This window comes from Trachypithecus francoisi, unplaced genomic scaffold, assembly GCF_009764315.1.
Source record: "Trachypithecus francoisi isolate TF-2019V2 unplaced genomic scaffold, Tfra_2.0 Lachesis_group1, whole genome shotgun sequence".
Classification (NCBI taxonomy): Eukaryota; Metazoa; Chordata; class Mammalia; order Primates; family Cercopithecidae; genus Trachypithecus; species Trachypithecus francoisi.
The window spans coordinates 55,517,605-55,542,411 of NW_022681454.1; the positions used below are offsets into that span (position 1 = coordinate 55,517,605).

General features: G+C 38.3%; 1 protein-coding gene across 8 annotated transcripts in view; it reads left to right on the top strand.

Moving 5' to 3' along the window:
- Window positions 1-24,807, top strand: part of CNOT6L (CCR4-NOT transcription complex subunit 6 like) — a 109,896-nt gene that overhangs the window by 29,748 nt on the left and 55,341 nt on the right. For 7 of the 8 annotated variants that reach the window (XM_033214337.1, XM_033214335.1, XM_033214340.1 and 4 more), the window contains exons 2-4: window positions 19,353-19,474; window positions 21,026-21,212; window positions 22,561-22,646. In XM_033214337.1, coding sequence (XP_033070228.1) covers window positions 19,363-19,474; window positions 21,026-21,212; window positions 22,561-22,646 — 385 coding nt within the window. In that variant the 5' untranslated portion in view covers window positions 19,353-19,362. The remainder of the gene's footprint in view (window positions 1-19,352; window positions 19,475-21,025; window positions 21,213-22,560; window positions 22,647-24,807) is intronic. The other variant, XM_033214342.1, reaches the window with a different exon arrangement.

Here is a 24,807-nt window from a genome sequence, read left to right on the forward strand (position 1 = left end):
CAGCAGAGGTTGCCGAAGATAGAATATTGCTGAACAGCGAGTGTACCTGTCTGATTCTTCCTTTGGAAGTTTCCTCTCAGGGATGACTCCACCCTGTGAGGTGTGGGGTCAGACTGCCCCTAGTGGGGGATGTCTCCCAGCTAGGCTACTCAGGGGTCAGGGACCCACCTGAGCAGGCAGTCTGTCCGTTCTCGATCTCAACCTCCGCGTTGGGAGATCCACGGCTCTCCCCAAGCTGTCAGACAGAGTCGTTCGCTCTGCACCGGCCCCCGCTGCTTCCCTATTGGACTCAGCTGTGGGCTGTCCCCAGAGGTGGAGTCTACAGAGACAGGCAGGTTTCCTTGAGCTGCTGTGAGCTCCACCCAGTTCGAGCTTCCCAGCGGCTTTGTTTACCTACTTAAGCCTCAGCAATGGCGGGCGCCCCTCCCCCAGCCTCGCTGCTGCCTTGCGGATAGATCGCCGCAGACTGCTGTGTTAGCATGAGGGAGGCTCCGTGGGCGTGGGACCCTCCCGCCCAGGTGTGGGATATATTCTCCTGGTGTGCCTGTTTTCCTTAAAGCGCAGTATTGGGGTGGGAGTTACCCGATTTTCCAGGTGTTATGTGTCTCAGTTCCCCTGGCTAGGAAAACGGATTTCCTTCCCCCTTGCGCTTCCAGGTGAGGCGATGCCTCGCCCTGCTTCAGCTCACGCTGGTCAGGCTGCAGCAGCTGACCAGCACCGATTGTCCGGCACTCCCTAGAGAGATGACCCCAGTACCTCAGTTGAAAATGCAGAAATCACCGGTCTTCTGTGTCGCTCGCGCTGGGAGTTGGAGACTGGAGCTGTTCCTTATTCGGCCATCTTGCTCCGCCCCCCTTTTAATGTTATTGTAAGTGATACTTTAAAAAATTTTACTGGCCGGGTGCGGTGGCTCATACCTGTAATCTCAGCACTTTGGGAGGCTGAGGTGGGTGGATCACCTGAGATTGGGAGCTCGAGACCAGCCTGACCAACATGGAGAAACCTTGTCTCTACTAAAAATACAAAATTAGCCAGCCGTGGTGGCGCATGCCTGTAATCTCAGCTACTCATGAGGCTGAGGCAGGAGAATCGCTTGAACCCGGGAGGCGGAGATTGCAGTGAGCTGAGATGGTGCCATTGCACTCCAGCTTGGGCAACAAGAGGGAAACTCTGTCTTTTTTACTTTTGCTTGTTAACTGTATGTAGAAATAAATACACTTGATTTTTTTGCAGGGGGCATATTCATCTTATATTCTGCCACCTGTTAAACTTATTCATTAGTTCTGGTGATGTTTTTATAGATTCCATAGGATTTTTTACATATATATAATTTATTGTTTGTGAATAAAGATGAGTTTAATTCTTTCTTCCAGTCTCCATGACCTTTATATTTTCTCTCTTGCTTGATTGCATGTGCTAGAACTTCTGGTGTAAATGTGAATAAAAGTGAGAGCTAACATCCTTGCCCTGTTTCTGATCTTAGGAGAAAAGCATTCAGAATTTCACCATTCATGTTAGCTATAGATTTTTCATTGATGCCATTTACCAGGCTAAGTAAATTTCCTTTTATTTTTTAAATGAAGGTTTTTATTTTTAAATAGGAATGGCTGTTGGATTTTTCAGATGCTTTTTATGCATCTATTGAGATGATCATGTGTATTCTTTTAAGTCTCTTAATAGGTGGTTATTACTATTTTGAACATTAAATCAACCTTGCTTGCATTACTGGGGTAATCACCACTTGGTATAATAATGATTCACTCTTTTTTTTATATTGCTGGATTTGATTTGCTAAACTTCAAAAAAAAAAAAAACCCTTTATTTGCGTTTATGTTCATGAAGTCCATAGTTTTCTTGCACTCTGATTGTCTCATTTGGTATTAGGGTAATGTTTGCCTCAACTTTATGGAAGAGTTTGTGTGGACTTGGTATTGATTCTTCCATAAAGGCTAACCAAAGTTGAGAACTACCAGACTATAATCTCTCTTTCCTTCTATTTCTAAAATCTTTTTTTTTGTTGTTGTTTTTGTTTTTGAGACGGAGTCTCACTGTTGCCAGGCTTGAGTGCAGTGGCACGATCTCAGCTCACTGCAACCTCTGCCTCCCGGATTCAAGTGATTCTCCTGCCTCACCTTCCTGAGTAACTGGGATTACAGGTGCCAGCCACCATGCCTGGCTAATTTTTTGTATTTGTAGTAGAGACGGGGTTTTACTGTGTTAGCCAGGCTGGTCTCGAACTCCTGACGACCTCAGTTGATCTACCTGCCTCAGCTTTCCACAGTGCTGGGATTACAGGTGTGAGCCACTGCTCCCGGCCGGCTATATAGAATTCACAAAAATTGTTTTACAATTTTTAAGTTTCATGGGAGACATATTAGTAAAATTTATAACGCATATATCTGTACACTCTTACCCTATAGAAAGCTTATCTGTCTTCTAATCTTGAGCAGTTTCTATAGTAATCGTGTTGGCCATGTCTTTCTCAGCTCTCGTACCCAACACTCAGAAATCAGTGGCTGCTGCTAAGTACTCAGGCAAATGCCCAGAATTCCTGTCAAGTTCTTTTCTGTTCTCCTGCTCTGTCCTCAGAGTTTTCCAAGTCCATCATACGAGACGGGGGCAGCATGATGTAGTCTCTGCTGCTGGGACTGTAGAGCCAGACTGCCTGGGTTAAATCCCACTGTGCCACCCACTAACCATGTGACCAAAGGCAAATTTCAGAATGCCCCCATGCCACTCTAAAATAAAGATAATTAAAACACCTCCAACTTAAAAGTTGTTGTGATTAAGCATAAAACACTATGGATAGTGTTTGTCACATGATTGGTGCTCATTGAATGATAGTTATATCCTATTATTTGTCTTCATTTGGAAATTACTGGGATGTTCAGCCCTTGGTGGATTAGCTGTCTGCTTCTCAGTATCTAGAGACAATTTTGATGGCTAGAATATCATCACCTTTTACCAAGAATTTGGGAATAAATTCAACTCATAACCTCTGGCTTTTTCGTTTCTCTCTGACATAATGATTTCTTTGCATGGTACTTGATTTTCTAAATGCTTTTTTCAACAGATGCTGTACTCAGGACTCATGCTTAGGTCATATTTGTGCAGGGATTCTTAACCTGAGCACCTTTGGCATTTGGGGCAAAATATTTCTTGTTGTGGGGGCTGTCCTGAGTACTGTAGGTGTTTAGCAGCATCTGTGACCTCTGTCTACTAGATTCCAGTAGCACCCCTGCCAACCCACTGAAATTGTGTTAACCAAAATCATCTCTAAACATTGCCAAATGTCTCCTGAGGGGCAAAATCACATCTGGTTGAGAGTCACTTTTTTACAGGGGACTTCAGTATGTACTGCCATCAGAAAACTGTGATTTGTTATTTTAGTATTTCTTGGAGAGAGCCATGACAGTTACTAATCAATACTTACTTTCTAGACTGTCACTTTGTTTTCTTTTTTTTTTTTTTTTTGAGATAGGGTCTCACTTTGTTGCCCAGGCTGGAGTGCAATGGCATGATCTCAGCTTACTGCAACCTCCATCTCCTGGGTTCAAGCGATTCTGTCTCAGCCCCCCGAGTAGCTGGAATGACAGGAGCATGCTGCCGTGCCCAGCTAATTTTTGTATTTTTAGTAGAGACGGGATTTCACCATATTGGCCAGGCTGGTCTTGAACTCCTGACCTCAGGTGATCCACCCGCCTCGGCCTCCCAAAGTGCTGGGATTACAGGTGTGAACCACTACCTGGCCTATTAATTTTAGTTAATATATTTTTCTCATATTTTCAGTTTAGCATAGCTACTTGATTTAGTTGCTGCCACTGGGATTGGTGAATAAGGGCGTCTGTATTTTTTTTTTCTTAATTTGCTGATTGTTCAAACTGATAGCTTAAAGTATATAATTTTTTGCCTCTATAGTTGCCATGAATGTAGGTACCTAGGGAAGTTTTCGAGGTTAACAGCACCCAAATCTAAACTTTTTTATATGTCATTGCACTTTGGTTTCAAAAAGAAGAGACATAGCTTACTGATGATTCTACTTCTTATGTTATGCCTAGAAATCGTTGGGAAAACAAGTTTTTCTATCTCAAGACAGGATATTACTGCTTGGGGATAATCTGTTATCCATGGGCATTTATAAATGACCTTTAGGCTCTTCTAAACAAAGTAAAGTAACTCTGGGTAATTTTATTTGAATTTAAAATTATTGAACAGCTGATGAATAAATACAGTGTAAAGTATCCTTGTTTTTAAACATGCTTTTGAATATGATATTTATGCTTCAAGTATATATATACGTACATATATATATTCTTTGGGAGGAATATGGTCTTGAATCTATAAGAATATGCAGTGTTTCCTTTAGATGCAAAGTTTTCCTTATTGAAATATTTTTCATAATACCAAATGGTTTTTTAAATATTATGGGTATATGAGTGATTTACAGTCAAAAATACCTACCATTTATTGTTTAAATAATACCAAAGCAAAATCAGATTAATTTTTCTCAATCAGAATATGAAAAAAAAACTTAGAAAAATATCATGGGCACAACAGAAGAATGAGCCTTAGAGAAATTATATGCTATTAGTATTAGGCTTATAATAACAAAACATTTTACAAAAACCATAAATGTTCTGCTTTTGATCAAAGAAAATATGGATGTTTAAATGGACACTGACCTTTTTACATACCCACACCCATTTATTTTGTGAATCTGTAATTATTCTTAAACTACTTCCTCTACTTGGCAGTATTTTCTCATTTTATTAATCTTTGCTTTTTTTTTTTTTTAAACCATTCACATTTGTTTCTTATCTTGATAGTCTGCAGATATCTTTAGGTAATATATAGCTTTCTCAATGCTGATAACATGCTAGGCTATCAGAAATAGACAAAGATGATGCTGAAGATGATGATTATTATTTGGAGACAGAGCCTCGCTCTGTTGCTCAGGCTGAAGTGCAGTGGCGCAATCTTGGCTGAGCGCAATGGCTCAATCTTGGCGCACTGCAGCCCCCACTTCCCGGTTCATAATTTTCCCGCCTCAGCTTCCCAAGTAGCTGGGATTACAAGTGTGCGCCATCACGCCTGGCTAATTTTTGTATTTTCAGTATAGATTGTGTTTCACCATGTTGGCCAGTCTGGTCTGGAACTCCTGACCTCAAGTGATCCGCCTGCCTCAGCCTCTCAAAGTGCTGGGATTACAGGTGTGAGACACCGCACCCGGCTGACAAAGATTATTTTTTAAAATGTGAAAGTTTTGGTTGGGCGTAGTGGCTCATGCCTATAATCCTAGCAGTTTGGAATGCCAAGGTTGGTAGATCACGAGGTTAGCAGTGTTCAAGACCAGCCTGGCCAAGATGGAGAAACCCTGTCTTTACTAAAAATACCAAAAAAAAAAACCAAACCCAAAAAATTAGCCGGGTGTGGTGGTGGGCACCTGTAATTCTGGCTACTCGGGAAGCTGAGGCAGGAGAACTCTAGCCTGGGCGACAGAGCAAGAATCCGTCTCCAAATAAAATAAAGTAAAATAAAAAAAGGAAAGTTTTATGCATATCTTCAAATAATAGTCAAATGCCTTTTTGTTATATCTGCACAAAAACCTGCACGTGAATGTTTATAGCAGCTTTATTCATAATTGTCCAAACATGGAAGCAACCAAGATGTCCTTCAGTAGGTGAGTGGATAGATAAACTGTGGTACATCCAGACAGTGATGTGTTATTCAGTGCTAAAAAGAAATGAGCTATCAAGCTATGAAAAGACATGGAGGAAACTTAAAATGCATAATGCTAAATGAAAGAACCCAGTCTGAAAAGACTACACACTGTATGAGTCCAACTAAATGACACTCTGGAAAAGGCAGAACTATGGAGGCAGCAAAAAGTGGAGTGATTGCCGGGGAAGGGGGAGAGACAATGTACATAGGCAGAGCACAGAAGATTTTTAGGGCATTCTTTATATTTAAAAATTTGTATGTTGTATTTAGCATATGGGAATTTGTTTTTTGAGACAGTGTCTTGCTTTGTCGCTTAGGCTGCAGTGGCACAATCACCACTCATTGCAGCTTCCACTTCTTGGGCTCAAGCAATACCCCCACCTCAGCTTCCCAAGTAGCTGAGAACATAGGCACATGTCACAATGCCCAGGTAATTTTTGTATTTTTTGTAGGGACAGGGTTTTGCCATGTTGCCCAGGCTGGTCTCAAACTCCTGAGCCCATGCCATCTGCCCACCTTGGCCTCCCAAAGTGCTGGGATTACAGGCATAAGCCATCATGCTTGGTTTTTTTTTTTTTTTTTGAGACAGAGTTTCCCTCTCTCTCCCAGGCTGGAGTGCTGTGGCATGATCACGGCTCACTGCAGCCTTAACCTCCTGCGCTCAAGGAATCTTCCTGAGTAGCTGGGACTGCAGGCACATACGACCACCCCAGCTAATTTTTTGTTTTGTAGAGACAAGGTCTTGCCATGTTGCCCAGGGTAGTCTTGAACTACTGGCCTCAAACAGTCCTCCCACCTCGGCCTCCCAACGTGCTAAACAAAAAAAAACTGACTTTTTTCCCCCCTTTGGCTAAAAGTTCCTTGCATTGTATCTGAATATTTCGTTAATGAGAAAATTGAGTTGACTGAATGGTTGCATTGGGGCGGGGTGGCGGGGTGGGGAGTTGGAGGGGGATAGGCTGTGTACTCAGCATAGTCAGTTTGTAGGATACCTTAAGTTTTTCCTTGAAAACAAGCAGTTAGAGGGTTTACTATCACTTTGGGTTTGACTAAGAGCTATATGATTAGCTAAATAATGTACAGTTTGGGAGACAACTCTGCATTGAATCATTCTGTGTTGACCTTATTCTGTTTTGGCCTAAAATCCATCCCATTCAAGCATACCAGTTTTAGCTGCTTAAAATTTAAAAATTGAAAACATTATCTTCATTGTAGTGAAATACTGGTGATGTGTGGAAGGGGAGTTAGTGGAAAATTTAAATCAATTGATTTACTTATGAAAAAAGAGAAAAGAGACTTGTACTGTCATATAGATATGGCTGTATTTTCTTTAACTACCTTATTGTTGAGCATAAACTCTTGTCTTTAGGCTTAGGTTAAATTCCTGAAAATGGCACCGTGTTTTATTGTCTCGTGTTTGTTTTTTCCATTTAGAATGAGGTTAATTTTTTATATATGTATTATACATTTGTACTTGTTTCATCAATTGCCTATTATTATTATTTATTATTATTATTTTTTTGAGACAGTCTTGCTCTTTTGCCCATGCTGGAGTACAGTGGCATGTTCTTGGCTCACTGCAACAGCTGCCTCCCAGGTTCAAGCAATTCTTTTGCCTCAGCCTCCCGAATAGCTGGGACTACAGGCACATGCCACCACGCCCGACTATTTTTTTATATTTTAGTGGAGATGGGGTTTTGCTGTATTGCTCAAGCTGGTCTTGAACTCCTGACCTCAGGCAGTCTGCCCGCCTTGGCTTCCCAAAGTGGTGGGATTACAGGCGTGAGCCATCGTGCCCAGCCGAATTGCCTATTATTATAATATGTTCTTTCTCATTTAAAAGGTATTATGCAATCTCCTAGTGTATTTAAAACTGTTAACCTTATCATGCATGTCATACATATCTTCCCTATTTTACTTGCTTTTCATTTTGTCTTACATAATGTATAGGAGGTTTGAATTTTTAGATAATCATATAAATACGTCTTTTTATGTTTCTATTTTTGGATTCCTGCCTGAAGAGATCTTTTCCACTCCAAGTTTTTAAAAAACTATTCACTTACATTTTACCTTAGTATGCAAAAAAATTAAATCCTGAATATATTCATTAAATCTTGGAATGTGATGGAGCTATTTTAACTTACTTTTTGCCAAATTGTGGAATATAGATTTCCCACTAATATTGGAACAAAAAAGAAGTTTGGTCAAAGAAAATAGATTTTCAGATTTATGATACTAGTATAGGAGATCATTTTGAGAGTTTTCAAACTTTAAAGATAAAGGATTTACTGAAGGCATATATCTGAGGCAGATCAATGTAGTGGAATTGGATTTGAATTCCAGTCCTGCTCCTTGCCAGTAAGCTTCTAAACCTCTTTAGATTACAGTTTTCTGAATGCTAGAATTGAAATAGTAATACCTGCTTACAAGATTGTTGGTAGAAATGAATTAAGTGAAATAAAGTTAGGTAAATAACTTATATGTAGTAGCTAGTAGTTGGTAGTTGCAGTGATGGTGATTATTGTCATCATCATTTGCTTCCCCTAAAGAATCCCAAATTTACAAATAGATAGTGTCGTCTCCTTTAAGTGGATTCTCTGAGTTTCAAAGAAGAGTTTGAGTACATATTTTAGATTTGAGTCTCTTTCTAACTGAATGAATCTCTTCACTACACTAGTGATTATAATTGTGTATGCTGAGAAACTGGGGGTAAGTGTAATGACAGTCAAATGCCATGCTATAGGTTGTTTTTATGATGGCAAGTAACAAGAGTATTTATATTTAATGTTAAGTACAGAGATTTTAAGGCATTTGTAATGTCTTTAAGAATGTGATAGCTAAATCAGTAGAGGACATAAGCCCTCTCAGATGTGCAACTAGAAGCAATGTTGTTGAGTAGAGGAAAATAAAAGGGAATGAAGGAAGGAGGCAACTAGGATTGGTAGTTTCATTTATGATTATTATTATTGTTGTTATTATTTTTTGAGACAGAGTCACGCTTTGTTGCCCAGACTAGACTGGAGGGCAGTGGCACGATCTTGGCTCACTGCAGTCTCCACCTCCCAGGTTCAGGTGATTCTTCTGCCTCAGCCTCCTGAGTAGCTGGATTACAGGCGCCCGCCACCACACCCGGCTGTTTTTTGTATTTTTAGTAGAGACAGGGTTTCACCATGTTGGCCAGGCTGGTCTTGAACCAGAGGATCAGCCCACCTTGGCCTCCTGAAGTGCTGGGATTACAGGTGTGAGCCACCGCGCCCGGCCTCATTTATTATTAGACTCTTAGGGATGGCAAATTCTTTACATGAGGAAAATGATTTATAGGAAAGACTCAGTAAAATAAGCAGATTTTTGAAGCTTTCTATCTTTACGTATAGAACACCATCTCTGCATGACTCTGGTGATATTTTTCAGCAACTCCTGTGAATAGCCTCTCTCCTCATGTTGTTTCTTTTTTAAAAAAAATGTCTAGGCTCACAGCTGTAATCACAGCACTTTAGGAGGCCAAGGTGAGCAGATCACTTGAGCTCAAGACCAGCCTGGGGAACATGGTGAAATCCTGCTTCTACAAAAAATACAAAAATTAGCCAGGCGTGGGGTGGTATGCACATGTGGTCCCAGCTACTTGGGAGGCTAAGGTGGGAGGATCACTTACGCCCAGAAGGTCAAGACTCCACTGAACCATGATCATACACCATTGCACTCCAACCCGAGTGACACAGTAAGACCCTGTCTCAAGAACAATTTTTTAAAAAAATTTACTTTTATTTTCTTTAGCAATACAAACAAGGTCTCACTGTGTCACCAGGCTGGTCTTGAACTCTTGGACTTAAGCATGATCCTTCCACCTCAGCCTCCCAAAGTGCTGGGATTACAGGTGTGAGCCACTCTGCTCAGTGTTCTCACGTTATTTCCCTCCCTCCTTCCCTCCTTCCTTCCTACCCTCCCTCCCTTTCTCCCTCCTTCCCTCCCTCCCTCCCTCCCTCCCTCCCTCCCTCCTTCCTTCCTTCCGTCCCTCCCTCCCTCCCGCTCTGTTGCCCCAGCTGGAGTGCAATGGTATGATGCCAGCTCACTGCACCCTCTGCCTCCTGGGTTCAAGTGATTCCCCTGTGTCAGCTTCCCCAGTAGCTGGAATTACAGGTGCCTGCCACCATGTCCAGCTAATTTTTGCATTTTTAGTAGAGACAGGTTTTCACTATGTTGGTCAGGCTGGTCTTGAACTCCGGACCTCAGGTGATCCACTCTCCTTGGCCTCCCTAGGTGCTGGGATTACAGGCATGAGCCACCACGCCCAGCCATGTTATTTCTTATTTATAAGTCTTTGCTTATGCTTTTATTTTTGCTTTGTCTGTCCCTGCCATACCTACAACCCCTTTCCTTGAGGGAAATACTGATTCCTGTTCATTCTTTAAGATTCAGCTTAGTGTCACCTCCTCGTGGAAGTCTTGCATCATCTCTTCTACTTCAGTACTGTGGCACTTTGAGACAAGTTTTCTTTTAATCCCCCTGTTTTGTGCGTGTGCATGCAGACCAAATCTTCGTCAGCACTAGATATTGTCAGTTATTAAATTTAATCCTTCTAATGTGTAGTGATATCTCATTGTGGTTTTTAGTATTTCTCTGATGCCTAATGTGCATCTTTTCATGTGCTTATTTGCTATCCGTGTATCTTCTTTGAAGTATCTGTTCAAATATTTTGTTAATTTAAAAAATAAGATTGCTTTATTATTTTGTTTTGAGCATTCTTTATATATTCTGGAGAGTTTTTTTTTTTTCAAGTACGTGTTTTGCAGATATTTATTCTTAAACCCTGACATGTCTTTTCCTTCAACTTTCAAAGAGCAGAAGTCTTAACTTTTCTTAAAAGTTAGTTTATCAGTATTTTTTCTTTTATGGATCATGCTTTTTATGCTATGTCTAAGTAATCTTTGCCTAATTCAAGGTCACAAAGACTTTTCTCTGATGTTTTCTTCTAATGTTTTATAGTTACTGGTTTTATATTTAAGCTCATGGTCCTTGTAAGTTTACTTTGGGATGCAAGGTATGGATTGATGTTTATTTATTTATTTTTCCATATGGATATACCATTGTTCTAGCACCATTTGTTGAAAAATCTGTGCTTTCTCTATGGTTATCTTTTTGTTGTAAATCTATTGATCATGTATGTGGGTCTATTTCTAGTTTCTCAGTTCTGTTCCATTGAACTGTGTATGTCTATTCTTTCATGAATACCAAACTCTCTGGATTACTGTAGTTTTAGTAAGTCTTGAAAAATCAGATACCGTGCACATCTATGTTTATATCTTTTTCAGAAGTGTACTGGCTATTTTAGATTGTCTTTCTATATAAATTTTAGAATTAACTTGATTTCTGCATGGGGAAATATACAGAAGAAGAGGTGAAAGATGACTTAAGCCAAGAATGATGAGAAGGAAGTTGATACCCATTAAAAAAAGATGCAAATGTACATATCAGAGGGGATAGAAAACACAAACTAAATCAAAAAAGTGAAAAGAAGTCTGGGTGCAGTGGCTCATACCTGTAATTCCAGCACTTTGGGAGGCTGAGGTGGGCAGATCACTTGGGCCCAGGAGTTCAAGACCAGCCTGGGTAACATGGTGAAACCCAGCTCTACAAAAAAATACAAAGATTAGCTAGATGGTGGTGGCGTACACCTGTAGTGCTCGTCACTCAGGAGACTGAGGTGAGAGGATCACTTGAACCCAGGAGGTTGAGGCTGCAGTGAGCTGAGGTTGCACCACACTACACTCCAGCCTGGGTGATAAAGTGAGACCTAGTCTCAAAAAAAAAAAAAAAAAATTAGATTATATTCAGTATCTTTAGATGAGTGGGAGGCATTAAATGCAAGGCATTAAAGCACTGTAATTGTTAAGTTAGGTGGAGACTAAGACTTAATTTGGAATTCTGGGAGGAAAATCATAAGCTTAAGTTGTCCATATTGATAATGAAATAAAATGAAACATGTCTATAGTAGCATTATTTTTGAAAATTTGAAGTGATTGATAGATTTATAACCCCCGGTCTGGTCTCTGTTTTTTTATTTTAGTATTTATGTTTCATGTTGTTGCTGCTGCTGTGGTCTTATATCTCAAATATGGAAGAAAGTTTCTAAATATGCAGAAAAGGAATTGTATTCTAATTCTTTCTCCTTTATTTCCTCCCGGCATTACTATAACTGACAAGTAGACTATGCCCTCATCACTTTCCAGAGCCAGAAGCTTCCTGTAAGTTATCTCTGGATTGCCGTAAAGTTATCTTTGAATTACCTTTGGAAAGATGTATAACAAGCAATAACATTTTCGCATATTCATCTAGGGGCTTTATTGCCACATATGCCTATGCATTTTATTTGCATAGATAACTAGTGTTTGACTTGAGATATATTTAATAAATAGAGCCCCAAGAATAAACTGACTAGAAATAAGACATATTGAGTCCAAGTATTTCCTTGTTCCTTGGGTTATCTAATTATTTGGTTTGCTAGCAAGGATTGTAGAAAATAATAATATCACTGATTTAGGAAACCAGTTGCTATCATCTTAAGTTAAATGTACTAGTATGTGTTTAACCCGTTATCTTCAGTCACATTCCCCAATATTAGGCCATTTAAAACTTCCCATTCTTATCCTGGGAACTCTGTTCTCTCCACCTATTCTTGACCATGCCAGAGGTTATCGGTTATTCATCACCCTCATCCTTTGTGATAAGAATGTTTTATTTTCCCTTTAGTTGTTCTGCTTATTTTAGAGTAGTGACAATAGAGAACAATGCAACTACCGGATGAGGGAGAAAAAGAAAGTAGTAACAAGAAATGCCAAATTCCTTGCAGAATTATTGAAAAGCAAACTACTGTATAGCTTTTCTTTTTCAAGTAGTGCTGTGGAAACAGTATATGCTCCATGAGGGTGACGACAATGTACATCTTGTTCACTATTGAAGCACCCTAGTGCTTGGTACAGTAAATGTCAGTAGTGAGCAATAGGCATGCAGTAAGTATTTCTTGAATAAATGTTAAACTGGTCAGAAACATTAGACCTCAAAAGTTTGAAGGTTATTTTTTTCAATAATGATGAGTGACTTTGCCATTATAAAACGTAAGTTTTTTTTTAGAGTGGTCACAGAGCTGGAGATGTCATGAACACTTGGAATTAAGTCTTTTTCTTTAAACATGTTTGCATTATTTTATAATCTATGAACTTTAGTTGAATATATAATTAAAAAAAGACAAATGCCATCCACAGGCCCTTGGTATGGAAATGGAATGGGATTGCTAATGAAATTTTTCTTTATCCCAGGGCGTCATTTAAGCTCTTGGGATTGCCATAAATCTTTGATTTTGTCAATATGATCTTACTATATGCAGTATAGTTTGCTAGGGGCAGTTTTTGTAGTATCAGCTGCTTATCTCATTCAGGTGGAGTACAAATTTAGTATGACAGTTGTAATGATTAATAGTTGCGTATAGTTAAAAGTAAATATTATAGTTGGGTGTAGTGGGGACACCTGTAGTCCTAGCTGCTTAGGAGGCTGAGGCAGGAGGATTGCTTGACCCCAGGAGTTTGAGGTCAGGCTGGGCAACATAGGTAGACACTGTCTCTTTAAAAAAAAAAAAAGACTAGGCGCTGTGGCTCATGCCTGTAATCCTGCTAGCACTGGGAGGCCAAGGCAGGAGGATCTCTTGAGGACAGGAGTTCAAGACCAGCTTGGGCAACATAGTGAAACCTCATCTCTAATAAAAATGAAATAAAATAAAATTAGTTGGGTATGATAACATGTGCCTGTAGTCCCAGCTACTGGGGAGACTGAGGAGGGAAGATCACTTGATCCTAGGATTTCAAGCTTGCAATGAGCTATGATTGTACCACTGTCCTCCAGCCTAGGTGACAGAGTGAGACACTGTCTAAAAACAACAACAACAACAACAAAGACACTAAACTTAAAAAATGGCACAGTGCAAGAGTTATTTGCTTTGTTAAGCAAGATAAACACAGACACATTTTCTCAGGAAGGGAGCTTATAGTGGTTAAGACCAGATGGAAAGGATAGTTATTTATTAAGATGAGTATGTAGTAAATCACACACACAAAAATACATGTTTTCCCTTCTGTAACTTTTGGGAATAAATGCCAATATAAGACAGATTTATCTGAGAATGTGTAAAATGGAATAAGTTATTGATATTTACTCTGAACTCGAAATTAAGCCTCATATAGGCTTATTTTTGTGTTCTTTCAATTTTAGGAACTCTGCCAGCATCTGTATCTCTGCGTATGACTGATTTTGCAAACTATTGTTGAGATGATTAGTGATTTGTATTTTGGGTTAGATTTCATTGAGTTAGCAGTCTGATTCATTATGAAGCACTCCGGTGCTTGTAGGATTTTTAGTCTGAATCCTAAATGAAATAACACTAATTGTGCCAAACTACAGACTGAGATAAAATGACCTTACACTTAGGGTGGTAAGAGAGAAACCTGGTGGTAAGCTATAGGACTTACATCTTCACATACACTATAGAGGCTTCTGTTTTTTTGTAAGCTACTCTAGATGACCAGTATTTACAGAAGCTTAGTTCTAGCTTTTACCAGTTTGCCTTGATTTGGCCAGCTTGTTTTTTTCAGGGGGAGTTATGCTGGTTTATTTTTCTAGTGCTACATATAAAACTTGAGATTTGGGGTAGTATATTTGGATGTATTTCATATGTATTTTTAAAATATACCTTTCATTGAAATAGCATGTTATGTAGATTTATTTACAGTTTTGGAAACTCTAAATTTAAAATTTTCTGTGCAAAGCAGACCTAGCGTTACATATAATATTGCTTATAAGTTTAAAAACTAAAATACAACCCCCCCCAAAAGACATTAAACATTTTTTAATTTTTAATGTTTTTAAAAATTTCACTTTTAAGTTCTGGGATACATGTACAGAACATGCAGGTTTGTTATATAGGTATGCATGTACCATGGTGGTTTGCTGTATCTATCAAACCCTCATCTCGGTTTTAACCCCTGCATCCATTAGGTATTTGTTCTAATGCTCTCCCTCCCCTTGCCACCCACCCCCCGACAGGCCCCGGTGTGTGATGTTCCCCTCCCTGCGCCCTTGTGTTCTCATTGTTCACCTCCCACTTAGGAGTGAGAACATGCAGTGTTTGGTTTTCTGTTCCTGTGTTAGTTTGCTGGGAATGATGGCTTCCGCTTCATCCATGTCCCTGCAAAGGACGTGAACTCACTCTTTTTTTAAGGCTGCATATTTTTTAATGTTTTTTAATGCTATGTTGCCCAGGCTAGAGTGCAGTAGCTATTCAGTGGTTATAGTGCACAATGGCCTTGAACTCCTAGCTGCAAACGATCCCTCCACCTCAGCCACCCAACTAGGTGGGACCAGAGGAGTATACTGCTGTGCCCAGCTTTGAAATACATTTTCTATGAAGTCAGTATTTTACAGAGTTATCTGAAGTTTTTGCTTAATAGAACCGAAGACAAATTTATTAAAGTCTTCACTCTGTGGTAGTGTTTAATCAGCCTTTGGTGATGGAGATTAAAACTTTTTAATGTAAGGAGTATATAAGACGTAGGAGAAAATCGGGTTCCTTATCTGGGACTGATGGTTACTCTCAGAAATTTTACTCAGAGTCTCTGAGGCCTTTGTAGGAGACACGCTAAGAAATGAAGAAATAAAGAGTAAATGAATGGCAGACTCAAAAAGCAGCTTGTGTAGTATTTGGGGAACTAAGTGGAGTGTTTTACATAGTGTTGAAATGAAGTTAGATGGTGAAGTTGGAAAGGTGTTGCTAACAGGCTTTGTTATGTAATTGGGATTCCCAGTATAAATATGGTTGATGTAATGGGAGGATCTTTTGAGAATCTATGTAAGTTTTTGTAGAAATTAGAAACTCTTGGAAACACTATTAAAAAAAACCTGCCTCTTCATTAGTTTGAAATTAAAGATAAGAAATTAATTGCACTACGTTTTCCCAAATAAAACATTTCTCTTTCTTGGATGAAAAATGTTAATCACTCAGTATTTAAGTCTTGCACTGAGCTGTATATGAGACTATTTGAAGCCACATGATCAGTGTCACATTTAGAGATTGAAGTTACATTTGAATAATTTATTTCATAATTTTAAGATTTTTGTGGTATGCCTACAAGGTGGAAAGTTGATGCCGAGACCTGAGAGGGGAAAATAAAGCTGAACGGAAGGATTTAATAATGTTAATTTCCTGAAATTGAGTTCTCTGTTATTGATTGCTTGATACAGGGTCTCACTCTGTTGCCCAGGCTGTAGTGCAGTGGGGTAGTCTCGGCTCACTGCAGCCTGTGACACCCGGGTTTAAGTGATTCCTATGCCTCAGCCTCCCATGTAGTTGTGATTTACAGACATGGGCCACCACACCCGGCTAATTTTTGTAGTTTTAGTAGAAACAGGGTTTCACCATTTTGGCTAGGCTGGTCTAAAACTCCTGACCTCACTACTGACCTCAAGTGATCCGCCCGCCTTGGCCTCCCAAAGTGCTGGAATTACCGACGGTAGCCACCTTGCTGGGCCAAGTTGCCTGTTTTTAATAGCACCATGAAAACCTGATTTTGGGGGCAGTCGTGACCAGAACTATACTAAATTATTTAGTAAACTCAAATGAGAAGTGTTTTAGCTTCAGTCATTTTTATTGGCATCCTAATCAAATCCAAAAGAGACCTCTGACCCCTAATATGATAGTATTGATCTTACTTTGGTTTTTACATATTATAGATACTGGTAAACATTTTATGGTGCTTTTTTTTTTTTTAAGGAAGAGATTTTGTAATTTTAATGGACTTACAAAGATTGAAACATGCAGAATTAAAAAACAGAAATATAGTTCCATATAGTATCTGTTTTAGAGATTAGAATTGGAGCACCAGAAAAGATGATAATTATTAATCTTCTATCTAGATTTTAAAAATATCTGGGAAAATTGAACATGTGGATGAATTACCATTTCTTTGTATCAATTTTTAGAAAAGCGTTGGGTGTTAATTGGCTGTGAGATGAGTAGGGAGGGAGGAAGGTGGCAGATTTTAGGATTATAAAGCATATGATCATTGATCATTCCACAAATACATGTTAAGTGCTTCCTATGTGGCGGGAACTGTATAGAGATATAAAAAGGATGTGTCTCCACACAGAAACATAGTCCCCTTAAGGAACATCCCATCTAGTTGGAGCTGTGATTAAAACAGATTAAATTGCCTTCTAATCCTATGCCCTGTGTTTTATAAAAATGATCTAAAATTGGGCCGGGTGTGGTGGCTCACACCTGTAATCCCAGCACTTTGGGAGGCCAAGGCGGGTGGATCACGAGGTCAGGAGTTCGAGAGCAGCTTGACCAACATGGTGAAACCCCCATCTCTATTAAAAATACAAAAATTAGCTAGGCGTGGTAACATGCGCCTGTAACCCCAGCTACTCAGGAGGCTGAGGCAGGAGAATCGCATGAACCTGGGAGGCGGAGTTTGCAGTGAGTCGAGATTGCACCATTGCACTGCAGCCTAGGTGACATAGCAAAACTCAGTCTCCAAAAAAAAAAAAAAAAGTGAAACCTATATGTTTTTGCAAATTTAGGGTGTTTTACCCATTTTCATTGTAGGTAATGATTATGTAGTGCGTCTTTGGATCTAGAACTGTTTGATTTGGCTTTGCTTAATCTTGTATTTTTTTGTAGACTCTTACATTATTACACAAAAGTACCCAAAGAGACACATGTGCCTTATGGTGTACAGCAGAAATTCTGAAAACCTTGTTACCTAAAAACTTTATTTTCAGAAGTATTATATATAGGCTGAATATGGTAGAAATCAAATTTCTTCTCCTGCGGAAAATGATCATATTCTTTGTGCTATATGAAGTTCTGAGACATTTATGGAAAATAAAATACGGCTTAGCATCGCCCAAATTGTATGATAAGATTAGAGTTGAAGAGCTTAACCTGGAAAGTTGGAAACTAATTACTGTTAACATATGAACAAATATGGAAAACTTTCTCTTTGCTCCTTTAAGTAAGTGGAAAGGAATGACTATTTTCTCTTTAGAAATGTGAGAGAAAATGATAATATGAGAAACTTTGATTGCATTCTTATAAACTAGCATTTTGATTTGTTACATGATAGAATATCTCTTTTTTCTTTAATCTCTATATGTAACAAATTTAATTAATCTCTATATGTAACAAATTTCAGATGACCTGAAAGCAACTCTTCAATTTGGGATATAAGGTCTAAACTTTACTTGCAAACAGTTCCAGATTCAGACACTTGGTTTTGGGGTGTGTGTATATATGTTAAAATATGAGCAAAGAATCCAATATAAATACTATGTGGCAATTTATTGAAAGCATACAGGAGTTTGATTTAGGCTCAGGACGTTGTGTCATTTGCTATTCTTGTTAGATATGAACTGGATTTTATTTTCTGCCTACTACCGAGCAGTACTTCTTATGTTGGACCCCTTGAATAAGGTTACTTTTAGAGCCATTTGTCACCTACTTCATACATAGCACATTTGATGAGTTTTATGTCTAGCTGGTCATCATTGATGATTGTTCAGTGATTATTTTGGCAGTTACAGCAGGAAGATGGCACAGTATAGTGCTGTGCTGCATAACAACGTTTGAATTGCCTAACAATGCATTTCTCAGAACATATCTTTGTTAAACGACATGAGTATACTAGTTTTGATTAGGGTGACCATGTAACTCATCCAAATTGGACTCTTTTGAGCATGAAAAGGGATGGTAATAATAATTGCTTCAGAACAACAGATATAAACCAAGACTGACCCAGGCAAACTAAGATATGTACTCATACTAATTAGGACACTTTTGATTAGTAGTAACAGAAAATACAATTCAAACTAGCTTAAACAGTAAGGGAACTATATTGGCTTGTGTATCAGAAAAGGCCAGCATTTGGGTGTGCTACAGGTGTGATTCAGTGAGGACTCTGCCTTTGTTTTTCTGTTTTCCAGACTCTGCCTTCCATGGCTGACTTTCCTTATTGTTGTTGCATGGCTGCCAACAGCAATTTGGGCTGTATTCTTCTTTGTTTATGACCAGCAGGAGAGAGAAGCCTGCTTTTCCTATAAACATAGAAAGAGTTCTGCGGTTTTGTGATTATTAGATACTCCTGAACTAAATCTCTGTGGCAAGGGGAATGTCATGTGCTGATTGTCTTAGGCATGGTATATCTGAATATCACTGAGGAAAGGAGAATAGAATTACTGATTCTGTTAGACTAGTCAGAGTCCATTCTGGAAACTCCTACTTGGGAAAGCAGTACAGCTAAATGAAGGGAAGGGGTCAGGAAGCAACCATGATGTTCATTGCAAAGTCTGGTGCTGTTGCTTATTTGCATTTTCCCTGAGGCATCTGATAATAAGTTCCTGCAAGATCCTAGCATACTGCAGATAATGTGTGTGTTTTCTTTTTCTGCAAGTGAGAATTTGTAGTATAAAATGACTTACTAGACTGGTAATGGGGAGAGAAAAGGAGTTTACCCTATCTTATTTTCTCTTTTTTTAAAGTAAGACTATAATAATTGTTGATCTCCTTTTTTTTTTCTTTTTTTAAACAGACTAATAGGGATGCCAAAGGAAAAATATGATCCTCCAGATCCTCGCAGAATTTATACCATCATGTCAGCAGAGGAGGTAGCCAATGGGAAAAAATCTCACTGGGCAGAATTAGAAATCTCGGGTGAGTGGAATCTGAAGCATTTAATCTGGCATGTAATAGTGATAATAAAAAAGTTGAGTATTGCTATATTTTTTGTTGTACATTTTTAATTAGACTAGTTGAAAAGCTACAAGATGTTGAGATACTAGTGTTTAATTTATCTGTTTTATGTGTGACTGAATATCTTTGTTCCCATTCTTTGAGATTAATTACATTGAGCAGGCATCTGGAATTGAGGATATTGGGAGTTTAGTTTCTAAGTAAAACTAGGTTCTTTGATATAATAGATTTCATTTAGGCTATTTCAGAGTAATTATGTTTGCAAATTGAAATCTTGGCCCCTCCTATCTCAGTGTCGGCAAAGAAGAAAACCTGGAAGCTGTCTATTTATTCTAATAAATTATAATAACTATGTGATAGGACCTTACTACCTGTTTGGGATTGGGTAAAATAAAATGTGATTCCTAAAAACTCATAATTCCAGTCTAATAATGAGAAAAACATCAGACAAACTCACGCTAAAGGACCTTGTGCAAAATACCTAGCTTGATTAATACTCAAAATTGTCATTGTCATGTAAAACAAGGCTGAAACTGTCATAGACCAGAGGAGACTAAGGAGATGTAACTAAATGCAAAATGGTAGCCTGCATTGAATCTGGAATAAAAAGGTATAAAAACTGGTGAAATCCAAATAAAGTCTAGAGTTTAGTTAGTAGTAATGCACCAGTGTTGGTTTCCTAGTTTCGACAACTGTACAATGGTGATGATGCAGATTCTAATGTTAGGGAAGCTGAAGGAGGGATATATAGGAACTCTCTGTGTTATCTTGATAACTTTTCTGTAAATCTAAAATTACTACAAAATTTAAAGTTTATTAAAAATATAAGTATTATTTTTCTTTTATGAATTGGTATAATACAGATTATATATAAAGTGCCATTTTTTCCCCAGTAGGCATTCATTTGAAAGAGTTAAACCCCACATTGTAATGTAATGTCAATAGCAAGAATTACTTGCACATTTAGCTAAAAGGTAACTGGGTGGATGGATGATTGGTAGTCAAAAGAATGAATATGAGCCGATCTTACTAAGTTAATCTAGGGTTTCTTAACCTTGGCACTACTGACACTGAGCTGAATAATAGTGGAGGGCTGTTGTGTGCATTGTGGGATATTTAGTAGCATTCCTGGCCTCTGCTCACTAGATAGCAGTAGTACCCCTTCAGTTGTGGCAACTAAAAATGTCTCCAGGCATTCCAAATCCTTTGAGGAAACCAAATTGCCTCTGGTTGAGAACTACTCAGTTAAACTCCAACGGTTTCCACATTTTGCCACTTCTCATTTAATACATGGAAGGTTCATGAGAAAGAGTGGTTGTCATGTGAAAGTGGCATGAACGTAAAGGAGGGCCAGGCGTGTTTGGAAGCAATCAAATGCATTAAATGAAAAACTAAAATGTCAGAGATACAATATCCATGTATATTTGCAGCCACTCTTACCACTTTTTAGCCCTTGCAGTTTAGGTGTCATCTTGGGCCTGGGGTTTTACACTTCAGTATTTTGCCTTTTAGGTAGAGTGCGGAGCCTAAGTACATCACTTTGGTCATTGACACACTTGACAGCGCTGCACCTAAATGACAATTACCTTAGTCGCATTCCACCTGATATTGCCAAGCTTCATAATCTGGTTTACCTGGATCTGTCATCCAATAAACTCAGAAGTTTACCAGCAGAACTAGGAAACATGGTGTCTCTCAGGTGAGGAAGTAATACAGACATGACTCACTATATAAAATTCTAAATTTAAGAAAATTAGGGATGTTACTCAATTGTAGGATTTCTATGTGTTTTAACTATCAAATTATATAAACTGTCTAAGCATAGTGCTTGAGTTGGCCTCTGTTATTCATTTCTTTTCCTTTCTTTAAATTTGGAGGGTCCTGAATTAGAGTGTACTTGTATTACCAGTTTCCTTGACAAACTTGAGGTGGGGTGAGGTAAAATAGTAAGTCTCATTATCCGATGTGATAAGACTGATCAGAAATACTTGAAAAATGAAGTTTTGCTGATGAATACAACTGATAAGAACATATCTCTATTATATGAGTCAAAGTATATTTGTATTTCATAATACAACTCCTTAAGGAAACCTTAAAACCCGATGAACAGGATTTATTTCTAATTTTTAGGGATTCTTTAAAAATTCCCTAAAGAAATCCTGAAAAAATTTTACAGGAAATTTTAAGATCTTATCTAAATGTTTCCAACGATTATCTGTTGAGTAATAATTTTTAAAAACTGCCGTCACATGTTTAAACTTAAACATTGTTTTAAAATCTTGTTCTTCACTATCCTTTACTTGCTTTTTTTACTTTTGGTCATCCACTAATGATGGTGCTATTTTTTTCCTATAGTCTGCTCAAAATTTCACAGTCATAAAGTTAGATCTTATTTATGCTGTCCTATTCTTGTCTGTACTATCTATGCTTTATTTTAATATTTATGTTTCGTGTCAGTAATTGTCGATCATAGTATTTTTTTCATCTTTTCACATTTTCGTTTTCTTTAATATACTTCACCTGTTTCTTATTAATCTTTTTATTAATTTTTTGGTTTGTTTTCTTAGTATTTTGATATGATTAGAGTAGTATTCAGTTACTTAAGGTATAGGTGATTGGCTACTAATTACAGTTTATTCCTGAAGTTTGTGTAAAAATTTGTACTTTTTTCTATTGATTAGATGGGGTTCAAGGATATCTGTTGGTTAGATACTAAAGATATCTGTCACATTTGCATTTGACAGGCATTTTTGGTGAGAAAAAAGGGGGTAGATTTAGCCTGAGAATGATAATGCAGTTCCTACACCTCCAACTTTAATGTGAGCTAGAGAATGAGTAAATCATAGAAATAGAAACATTGTTAATAGTAGTGGCAATTACACATTTCATAGTAATTTTATATTGTACAATGTTTTTGGATGAGCACATAGAAATGTGCCTTGAATATAAACAATCACTCATAGTATGTTAGAAGGAGCGTTAATGGCAAATACAGATGTTAAAAAACTTAGTATATTAAACTAAATTTTTATTTTTTTAAAAAACAGGGAATTGCTTTTAAATAACAATCTGTTACGGGTTTTGCCTTATGAACTTGGTCGGCTCTTCCAGCTACAAACTCTAGGTTTGAAAGGTAAGTGACTTTTAAACAGTTTTCAGGTATTCTGATCCTTTGAAAGAGCATTTTGGTCTTTAAATTAAAAGTTAAGTTTTAGTATGATTTTGAGAATGTGACTACGTGTGCTTTCTCTTGAAAGAAAAGTAGTTCTTTATGTATCAAATTGAACTTGAAGATTTCAGTATGTGCCATCATTTTAACAAACTTGTAAGGGGAAAATTTTTTGGTTTTTTTTTTTTTTTTTTTTTGAGACGGAGTCTTGCTCTGCCACCCAGGCTGGAGTGCAGTGGCCGGCTCTCAGCTCACTGCAAGCTCCGCCTCCCGGGTTCACGCCATTCTCCTGTCTCAGCCTCCGAGTAGCTGGGACTACAGGCGCCCGCCTCGTCGCCCGGCTAGTTTTTTTTTTGTATTTTTTAGTAGAGACGGGGTTTCACCGTATTAGCCAGGATGGTCTCGATCTCCTGACCTCGTGATCCGCCCATCTCGGCCTCCCAAAGTGCTGGGATTACAGGCTTGAGCCACCGCGCCCGGCCAATTTTTTGGTTTTTATATCTTACCTTTAATTTTCTGTAAAACTGAAATTTCTTAGAAGAGATAATTTAAATTAACACTTAAAAAAAAAAAAAAGTGAATACTAGGCCGAGTGTGATGGCTCACGCCTGTAATCCCAGCACTTTGGGAGGCCGAGGCGGGTGGATCATCTGAGGTCGGGAATTTGAGACCAGCCTGACCAACATGGAGAAACCTACTAAAGTCTCTACTAAAAATACAAAATTAGCTGGGTGTGGTGGTACATGCCTGTAATCCCAGCTACTTGGGAGTCAGGAAAATCGCTTGAACCCAGGAGGCGGAGGTTGCGGGAAGCCAAGATCGCGCCATTGCGTTCCAACCTGGGCAACAAGAGCAAAACTTTATCTCAAAAAAAAAAGGAATTACTTTACATAATAATAGTCTAAACCTCAGCCAGAATGCCTCATGTTTAGTTTTTGACTAAATAAAATAGCATTGATGTGATTATAGGAGAGAAAACGTTATAATAGTAAAATTAGCTATACCTGTTAAGTAAATTATTCTAAGTAACATGTGTTAATCCAAAATGCATGCTTCTCTGACTGTCTTTCTCAGTCAATTTGGGATGAAAGGCACACTCAATTCATAGAAACATTGAAATTTGTATAATTTTCTCTTATGGCATAGCATATAAGAGTTTATGAATTAATAGGACCAAATACAAATATTCTGTATTAAACATTTTCTTCTGTGCTCATGAGGAATAAACATCAGTCAAAGCCTTGTAAAGTATACACTTTCATAGATTTTATTTTCCTCCTTAAAAGACTATTTCAGTTTCCATGATAATCTTCTGCCTACATTTGCTTAGGTCATATAATGGATCATTAAGAATGAAATTTGAATAAGAATAGAAAGAATGATGATATTATTGGTTGAAATAACATATGATAATTAGGTTTCCTTATTCAGTTTCATAAATTAGACAATTATATGAATGGTTTGAATCTTGTGTTTATAGTTTCTCTGTAAGATTTTATTGATTTTTTAAAATCACATATGAAGTAGAGAGGGAGAATACTTATATCTAAAATATTTTCCTGAGGATTGAGGATTAACCCAAGACATTTGAAATTGTACTGTTGAGACATTTTGCCTCATTTTCTTTATGCTCAATCTCATTCTTATATAGTTGAGATAGCCATTCAGCTAGAGTTGGAGTAGGGGACAAGTCTATTCCTCACTAGCAGCTATTTTCTTCTTCCTGATATTGATAGAAAGCATATCAATGACAAATGAATAATTTACTTTTTTTTTTTTGAGATGAAGTTTCGCTTTTGTTGCCCAGGCTGGAGTGCAATGGCACGATCTCGGCTCGCCGCAACCTCCACCTCGCCGCAACCTCTACCTCCCCGCAACCTCTGTCTCCCACATTCAAATGATTCTCCTGCCCCAGCCTCCCAAGTAACTGAGATTACAGGCATGCGCCACCATGCCCGGCTAATTTTTTGTGTTTTTAGTAGAGACGGGGCTTTCTCCATGTTGGTCAGGCTGATCTCCAACTCTTGACCTTAGGTGGTCCGCCTACCTCGGTCTCCCAAAGTGCTGGGATTACAGGCGTGAGCCACCACGCTAGGCAAATAATTTACTGTTGAATCCAGTGGAC